The sequence below is a fragment of the Triticum dicoccoides genome, chromosome 5A (genome assembly GCF_002162155.2).
Source record: "Triticum dicoccoides isolate Atlit2015 ecotype Zavitan chromosome 5A, WEW_v2.0, whole genome shotgun sequence".
Lineage (NCBI taxonomy): Eukaryota > Viridiplantae > Streptophyta > Magnoliopsida > Poales > Poaceae > Triticum > Triticum dicoccoides.
The window spans coordinates 424038337-424047695 of record NC_041388.1 but is presented as its reverse complement, the minus strand read 5'-3'; the positions used below and the strand labels follow the sequence as shown (position 1 = coordinate 424047695).

General features: G+C 48.6%; 1 protein-coding gene across 1 annotated transcript; it reads right to left on the bottom strand.

Moving 5' to 3' along the window:
- Positions 1–4481: 4481 nt before the first annotated feature.
- LOC119302018 (zinc finger protein WIP2-like) lies at positions 4482–8553 on the bottom strand. Its single transcript, XM_037579030.1, has 2 exons — positions 7693–8553; positions 4482–5199 (listed from the first exon to the last, which is right to left on the bottom strand). Exons 1-2 carry the CDS (start codon positions 8473–8475, stop codon positions 4747–4749), a joined length of 1236 nt encoding a protein of 411 aa, XP_037434927.1. The 5' UTR covers positions 8476–8553; the 3' UTR covers positions 4482–4746.
- Positions 8554–9359: the final 806 nt, after the last annotated feature.

Sequence of the window (9359 nt, the reverse complement as noted above, 5' to 3'; positions counted from 1 at the left end):
GTCAGGGAGAACACTTATACCTTGAAATTTAGTGAGGGATCATCTTATAATGCTACCGCCGTACTAAGCAAAATAAGATGCATAAAAGATAAACATCACATGCAATCAAAATATGTGACATGATATGGCCATCATCATTTTGGGCCTTTGATCTCCATCTTCAAAGCACCGTCATGATCTCCATTGTCACTGGCTTGACACCTTGATCTCCATCGTAGCATCGTTGTCGTCTCGCCAACTATTGCTTCTACGACTATCGCTACGACTTAGTGATAAAGTAAAGCAATTACATGGCGATTGCATTTCATACAATAAAGCGGCAACCATAAGGCTCCTGCCAGTTGCCGATAACTTATACAAAACATGATCATCTCATACAACAATTTATATCTCATCACGTCTTGACCATATCACATCACAAAATGCCCTGCAAAAACAAGTTAGACGTCCTCTACTTTGTTGTTGCAAGTTTTACGTGGCGGCTATGAGCTTCTAGCAAGAACTGTTCTTACCTACGCATCAAAACCACAACAATTTTTTGTCAAGTGTGTTGTTTTAACCTTCAACAAGGACCGGCCGTAATCAAATTTGATTGAACTAAAGTTGGAGCAACAGACACCCGCCAGCCACCAGTGTGCAAAGCACGTCGGTAGAACCGGTCTCATGAACGTGGTCATGTAATGTTGGTCTGGGCCACTTCATCCAACAATACCGCCGAATCAAAATAAGATGTTGGTGGTAAACAATATGACTATTATCGCCCACAACTCATTGTGTTCTACTCGTGCATATTATTTACGCATAGACCTGGCTCCGATGCCACTGTTGGGGAACGTAGCATGCAATTTCAAAAAACTTCCTACGATCACACAAGATCTATCTAGGAGATGCATAGCAACGAGAGGGGAGAGTGTGTCCACGTACCCTCATAGATCGAAAGCGGAAGCGTTAGGTTAACGCGGTTGATGTAGTCAAACGTCTTCGCGATCCAACCGACCAAGTACCGAACGTACGGCACCTCCGTGTTCAACACACGTTCAGCTCGATGACGTCCCTTGAACTCTTGCTCCAGCAGAGGGTTGAGGGAGAGTTCTGTCAGCACGACGGCATGGTGACGGTGATGGTGATGTGATCCGCGCAGGGCTTCGCCTAAGCACTACGATGCTATAACCGGAGGAGTAAACTATGGAGGGGGCACCGCACATGGCTAAGAGAACAATTGATGTCCCTTTGGGGTGCCTCCAGCCCCCGTATATAAAGGAGGGGAGGAGGAGGCGGCCGGCCAGGAGGGGGCGCGCCATGGGGGGCAGTCCTACTAGGACACCACTCCTAGTAGGATTCGCCCAAAGGAGAGGGAGAGGGAGACGAAAGGAGGACCGCGCCCCCTCCTCCTTGTCCTATTCGGACTCACTAGGAGCCCCCCCCCTCCCCCCCCCCCACGGGCTTCCCTCTCTCTCCCTTAGGCCCATGTAGGCCCAACACTTCCCCGGGGGGTTCCGGTAACCCCTCGGTACTCCGAAAAAAACCCGAATCACTTGGAACCATTCCGATGTCCGAATACTACCTTCCAATATATGAAACCTTACCTCTCGACCATTTCGAGACTCCTCGTCATGTCCGTCTTCTCATTCGGGACTCCGAACAAACTTTAGTTCATCAAAACACAAAACTCATAATACAAATCGTCATCGAACGTTAAGCATGCGGACCCTACGGGTTCGAGAACTATGTAGACATGACCGAGACACATCTCCGGTCAATAACAAATAGCAGAACCTGGATGCTCATATTGGCTCCTACATAGTCTACGAAGATCTTTATCAGTCAAACCGCATAACAACATACGTTGTTCCCTTTGTCATCGGTATGTTACTTGCCCGAGATTCGATCGTCGGTATCATCATACCTATTTCAATCTCGTCACCGGCAAGTCTCTTTACTCGTTCCGTAATGCATCATCCCGTGGCTAACTCATTTGACACATTGCTTGCAAGGCTCATAGTGATGTGCATTACCGAGAGGACCCGGAGATACCTTTCCGATACACAGTGACAAATCCTAATCTTGATCTATGCCAACTCAAGTGATGTGCATTACCGAGAGGACCCAGAGATACCTTTCCGATACACAGTGACACATTGCTTGCAAGGCTCATAGTGATGTGCATTACCGAGAGGACCCAGAGATACCTTTCCGATACTAGAGACACTCTGTTTCTCTATGTATTCACACATGTACTAAGTTTTCGGTTAATACAATTCTAGCATGAATAATAAACATTTATCATGATATAAGGAAATATAAATAACAACTTTATTATTGCCTTTAGGGCATATTTCCTTCAAGTTGGAGGCTGGGAATGGGAGTTTAGGCGAGGTTAGACTTACCATCCGTTGATTGGTTGGAGGACATGGGATTTCAGGTAGGAAGGGGAAAGGGAGTTCGTATGTCAAACTCCCACAGTTTTCTTCCTAGAAGGACACAGGTAATTCAAATAAGGGATAGGGAGTTCGTTGCCCACATTCCACCGTAGTGTAGTTTTGTGTTTCTGCCCACGTCAAAACCTACGAACCAAACCTGGGAAGATAACTTCCAGTCAAACCCCCACTAGCAATTCCTCATCACATACCAAACAGGGGATTGGGGTTAATAATCAACTTTCCAAGCCTAATCCTTTAATAAATTCCGTGTTTGGTAATATTTGGGAAGGGGAATGGGAGTTTAGAGTAGGAAGTTGTATTGAGATTAGACATGGGATGAGATGTTTTATTCCCAATCATTTGTTTGGCACATAACAGGAATTACATGTGAGATTTGAGGAGAAACTGTATTCCCTTGTTTGGTTCATGAAAATTGGCAAGGGGCTAGACATGGGAAGTTAACGTAAGTTATGATGAAGGGTTAAGATCAACTCATTAAAACAATTCCCTTCCAATTCCCACCCTCTCCTCTTAATAAAACGGTGGAGTGGGAGTCTAATTAAAGTCCCATGCCTATTCACTTCTGAATTCCCAATCCCCCAACCAAACAATAGATTTGAAGACTCACACCCCTTCAATTCTCATTCCCTAGATCTAATTACCCCCAACCAAATGCGCTGTAAATTCCATTCCCTTAATCTGAAGTTGCCAAATACGTTAGGAGGGCCCTGGCAATTCATATCGGGAACGGGAGTTGACAAAGAAAATAAAAGGAATATGTTCGTTACACATGTTTTCCCCCTTCTCTCTTGTTGCTTAGATCTAATTTATTTTTTAGGAGACTAATTTCTTGTCCAATTCCCACAAGCAATTCCCTACACGCACTAAACGTGGGATCGGAACAAATAGTCCACTTCCCAAGTCCATCCTTCTACAAACTCCTCCCTATTAATTCCCATTCCCTTTCCCTCAAACTACCACACAGGCTGTTAGAGAAATTTCGATGCTCTAAGAATGATCGAACAACATGGCAAAGACTGTATTTCTTGATCTATACGCTTTAAAAAAAACTCTCCACAATCGACAAGCTAGATCAGCTCCAATGGGTTCTCCCATATCGAGAGGGAAACAACTGAGCCGTGAAGGCTACCTTGAGCTTGCACGCTTGAGCTTGGCCGACAAGGACAGTTGCGATCTCATTAGTGTCATGGTGATCAAGATGGTCGCCTACTCCTCGATGCAGCTGCCGTGTGGGATACCATGGAGGGGCACCACAACAGGCATGACGACCTAATGGAGAAGTGTGAGGCGCGGCGCAACGCTCCACCAGACCTTCCGCAAGTGCAATGAGGAATTACCTCAAATTGGGACTGGTTTATTTTCGCCAGGGGAGTAGACGGGGTGGCATGAGATTTCCCTCTTACCTCGTAAGCCAAATGCACAACCAATTTAACCCGGGAGAGTTACCCCCCCAGGGATCCCATTGTCTTTTCCCCATGCACCAAACAAGCCCTTATAGTGCCGAAAGTGTCCTTTTGCTCCCGAGCTGACCTCGGGCGAACAGTAAATTTGAAAAAAAAATTCAAAAGAACTCAAGCTGTTCATGAAGGCTCATTTGAGCTCAAGCTGCGAATAGTTGTGTCCTTATAGTGCCAACTATATGCATGTAAATAATTATTATTCAAAATGGCCAATTGTGATCAGTGCAAAAATAGAAGTAAAATTATATTATGTTACACATGCTGTAATTTTTCATACTCAAAACCAAAGTACAAACCAAGCAAAATTGATTGATGGCTCACGTGCTTGGTTTATTAAAACAACAAAATTACAACATTGTCGTGTGCATCAATCAACAAATGGCCTTGGTATTGACCAATGTGGAACAAACCACAACAAAATATAGGTATTGAAGAATGTGGAACAAACCAAGCACGTAACCCATTGTCTTGCGCATCAATAGGTCGATGCAAAATCTAGAGACACCGTCTCAGTTTTGAAGGAAAAAGGGACACAGCTCTAGAGCAGTAATAGTTGAGGGTTTAGAAGCAAGCGAAATGCTAATTAAATGTTGACACATTTCCATGATCGATTGATTGAGGTCTCATCCTAGCTAATATACAAGCGAGATATGTAGGAAGAGAAAAACAGAAGAAGCAAACCCAATCAAAGAGCAACTCGTGAGCTTGTAGTATGTATACACCGCCGATAGTTTTCGGACTTGTATACACTGCGTAGTTCAGATGTGCACACAGCTAGCATCTTTTGAGCATCCGGGCCGGCACGGCGGCACATAACCACGGCCAGACCGATCGGTGAGTGACGCTCAGAGCGACCTGGCGCCCGCGGCGGCACCGTCGTGCTCGACGTCGGAGATGGCACAGTCATCGTCGTCGTCGAGCCCGGCGCCGCCGAGCGCGCCGTGGCCCTGGCCGAAGGCTCTGGCGTGGTCCTTGAGGGAGCGCTTGTGCTTGAACTCGGAGCCGCAGAGGCAGTACCAGAGCTTGCCGCAGTTCTTCTCGTGGGTGCGCCAGTCGCCCTTGACGGCGAAGGCCTTGCCGCAGCGGCGGCAGAGGAAGGGCTTGAGGCCGTGCTTGCGCTTGTAGTGCGTCTGCAGGGTGCGGAAGTCCTTGAGCGGCTTGGCGCGCGGGTGGTCGACGTTGTTCCGGCACCCCGGCGCGCAGCAGTAGCACGGCAGCCGCAGCATCGCCGTCGGCTGGATGCCGCGCAGCGACTCCGGGCCCTTCCGGTACTGCGACCCGTGGCCCCACATGTGCATCTGCATACACAGAACAGTACGCACGGCGCGCGTACGTAGCAAGTTAATCATCAGCTACTTTAACAACCTATATCGATATTAATTAGGCGTCAGAGATAAACCTATGCATGCTGCATCATTTGATTAGCACGTACTGCGCTCTCGATAGGCTGATATAATTGCTATGTGGTAGTACGTACGAACTACATGCATGGATTCATGATCATATGCTGCGTTTTGTCAGTTTGATGGCAGAGTTTAAGGGTTCCGTGTGTGGACATCGATGGATCAGAAGAGCATATGCATGTTCTATTCACCTTCAGGCCGGGTTGCGTTTAATACGTTGCTCATTTCGAGGTGCGCGTGGATGCTGTCGCCCTCGGTACGTGGCTTGGCCGGATCAGTCTGTATAGCTCAGAGGCTTTCCCCGTGCAGACGCAGCGGCAGTCAGTGGGCGACACCGGAGAAGCCGCGTGAGCTAGCGTTGACGGCTTTTGGTTGCGACGGCTCTAGTACTCCATACTGGCCCCTTGCTTGCGTGCTGCTTGTGTTGTGTGTTGTAGTACATGGGTGTCTGTGGTGCATGTCCGGTTCGTGCACTGCACAGTGGAACTGTCATCGGGGAGGGACAGAACACAGTGGCAAGCTACAGGTCTCTTGCAGTCATGGACGCTGAAAGCTGCGATCGAGAACTAATTGAAGGCGGTGTAGCAAAACCCGATCGGTTCGACGGCATGCTTATATTAGCCCTCGATGCTAGCTGGTCAGGTGTGAAACGGCTGATCAAGAAAAGCTCATCTACCCTGATCAAAACATCCAATCTACAGTTCGACCGGGAGCCACATGTGCTCGACCGGGAGCCAGGACTCAGCTCAGCTGGAGTGCATGCCTCCACGATATGCATGGTAGTGGCCACTGGGGGTGATCGATCAGATCGAACCAGATCGATACACGGCGTGTTAGGAAAGCAGCAGCAGCTGGCTCAGCTTTTGCATCGATCATATCGATCAGACGACACTAAGCTGCACGCACACGCTCATGTCCGGCCGTGGTCTGACTAATCAGCTCTTGCATGCATCTGATTCGTCTCAAAAAGTTGCATCATGCATCTGATTACGTTACGTACAGAGATCGATCTTCACTGGGATCTCCACAGTGGCATCCACCACGCCACCCATGCATGCATGCGTTCATGCATGGGTGCATTTCCAAAGAGCGCAGCGCTTCGGAAAGCTCCGGCCCCAGAAAAGCATAAAACTTCAAAAGGTTGCATGCATGGCTCCCCCTGACGGGCCATATATGTCTTGTTCAATCACACGAAAAGGCAGGCCACTGTGCCCTCACTCCCGAGCACAGCTCAATCGATCCCCGCCCAGAGCCAAAGACACCAGCACGTGTACGCATCTATCTATCTACCTGGTTCCTACAATCCTACTGCTATGGCACTTCCTCTTTCACACATAATCGAACAAGAGGCTGAGCCACAGGACACCAAATCGAAGAAGAGTGCTTCAATTCTTTTTTTTTTTTTGCGGGAAAGACTGCTTCAATTCGTGCATTAGGGGCAGAACTTTACATTATTCAGACCATATATAGAAGCACACCATGATCGTCAACTAAGAGGGTCCAGATACAAATATTTCAAAGGGGATTTCAACATAAATTTCTAACCATATACAACGCATGATAAATTTGCTACAATATGGTAGTACTACCTATCTTGTTTGCTTGTACGTTCTGCAACCCGTTTTGTTGCATCTGTTCAGATCGGATGTGATTGACACCGCGGCCGCGGTGCAAAACTACGTCCATATAGCACATGCGTGAACAATGGTAGGTGGATGTCACGGCGAGGCGTACGATTGATTAATAATTTCAGGTTTTATATTGGCAGCTCGACTCGAAGCTAGCTAACGGCCGGAAGCATACGGTAACGGGACCAACACAGGCGTAACGAATCCGACGTGATGTCGCTCGTCTAACTTTATTCCCGGCAAAAGATCAGCTCCCGGCCTCCCGCGCAATTACACGCTGCGAGCTGTAGTGTTCGTTCAAGTCTCATCACTCTTGTTCGCTAGCTTCACAACTGTGGTAGTAGTACTAGTAGAACTTTATTTATTTTAACCTACCCGCAGGCAACAGCTACAGCATTTATTGGTAGGTAATTCCAGTTAGGGACTTGCTAGGATCGATCCATCCAACTGTGCTGGAGAAAACAGGAGCTCCAAAATTGTTCGACTCCCAACAAAATGGGATCAACACAACTAGTATGTTTTGTTCTATCAAATAAATCACTCGAATTTCACGCAAAAAAAATCACTAGTATGTTGTTATGAACAAAATATAAGGGGTTTAATTTGATATATAATTAACCGCCGCCGGTCCAGTTCGTGTATATATCATGGTTAAAATCTAGAGAATTAACCCGTTTTAGTAGTCGATCGAGATCAAAATGTTGCTAAGAACGGAAAATTAACGCTTAATTCTTGAAGGTGTGTGTGGCCAGGGGCTCACCTGCATGTTGTTGTATCGATTGAAGGTCTTGAAGCAGACAGGGCAGGAGAACTGCGTCGGGCCGATGAGGATCTGCGTCGGCGTCGGGATCCAGTACTGCCCCTTGTTCAGCCGCCCGATCGGCGTCGAAGCGAACCCTAGCACCGGCGCCACGGCCGCCTCGTTCTCGCCGTCGTCATCCCCGTCCTCCTCAGCGCAGCCGCCGCTCAGCTCCTTATTAAGGCGGTCGTCCTCTTCCTCCTCGTCATCCCTCGCCGCCCTAGCTGCGGCCGAGATCCCGGAGATGAGGTCGGCGGCGGTGCCGGCGCTCGGCAGGCCTATATGCAGCGCCACCGTCACGTCCCCCGCCGCGCCGCCGGCCGCCGAGTCCATCGGGTCGTCGGTCGCCTTGGAGTTCAGGTCCGCAAAGAGCTGCCGTCCCGCGAGCTGCTGATTGTGGTGCAGGCTACTGCTCGCGGCTGGGCCCGGCGCTTGTTTCCCCTCCTCCTCGTCGACGTCGTCGTCGCCGTCGTCGGAGTCGTCCGGGCCGGGGCCGCGCCCCCGCTCCCGAGACCTGCGGGAGGCGGGGGCGAGAGAGAGAAGGGGCAGGGCTTCCCGGAGCGGAGGAGACGACGGCGTAGTAGGAGGAGGAGGCGGCGGCGGGGAGAAGAAGGGGCTGGAGGAGTAGGCGGAGACCGGAGGAGGCGCCGTCGTCGACGCCACTGGCGCCGGCACCGGCGTGGGTGAGAAGTAGTAGCGGTGCTGACGGTAGTTCTTGAGGAAGGTCGTGTACGGGTTCTCCATGGCTGGCAGCTAGGCCACAGCACGAGCTCTAAGGTAGCTTGCGCTTCTACTTCTAGCTTCCCAGGCTTGGCTAGCGAGTTGTGTTGTGTGCACTGGTGTTGTGGTGGTTGGCAGGGGTTATTATAGGGTGCCCTGCGTGATGAGCTGACGGGTGCCAACATTTTACGGTGGAAGAACATAGCTTACCGCATGCCAACCTTGGATATATACACGAGTATGTATATCAGTAAGGTGAGAGCATAATTTCAGGCCCGTTTAGAATTCAGAAACAGAAACGTACAATTAGAAAAGGAGAAATTATATTTTACAATGTAGGGGACATTGACCCACCGTCCGTGTTGCTTTATTCATGCCACATTTTTGGATTTTGGCGTAGTTTGTTTAGTTCAGTGTATTGCATTAGGGTTTCTTCTTGTTTCAAAGCGTATCATAATGTTTCACCGTGTCTCAGCAAATCCACTACGAAACAAGTGCACTCCTGGTGGATGCAAGAACCTGAAAAAAAATCATAGAAAATGTATAAAGGGAAAACTAGTGGCGTTTCGAAATATAATATTAATGGAGGGCCTCGTTTCTGTTTTGTCGAAAGATGGAGGGTTTCGTTTCTTTTTAACAAAAGATGGAGGACATCCTTAGATTGTAGGGTTTTCATGGTAGGTTAGAGATTTTTTTTAATCTTTCAAATTTTGTCTATAAGGGGCGTTTGGATCAACAAGTGCATGGGTGTTCGAGCTGATCATATACGAAAGATCGATCCGCCTGCCAAGGACAGGACAGAGAGATCACAATATCTTGGCATCAATACCTTTTGTGGTGCATCAACTCTCCTTACTTTTGTATTAGGCACAATTTCTAAACCCTGACCCCAAGCCCTCCTCTCTTTT

Bases quoted from the DNA above. Each gene is read 5' to 3' on its own strand.
- LOC119302018 (XM_037579030.1), bottom strand. From the start codon at position 8,475: ATGGAGAACCCGTACACGACCTTCCTCAAGAACTACCGTCAGCACCGC. The intron at 5,200-7,692 runs GTGAGCCCCTGG...CTGTGTATGCAG, and splicing joins ATCGATACAACAACATGCAG to ATGCACATGTGGGGCCACGG.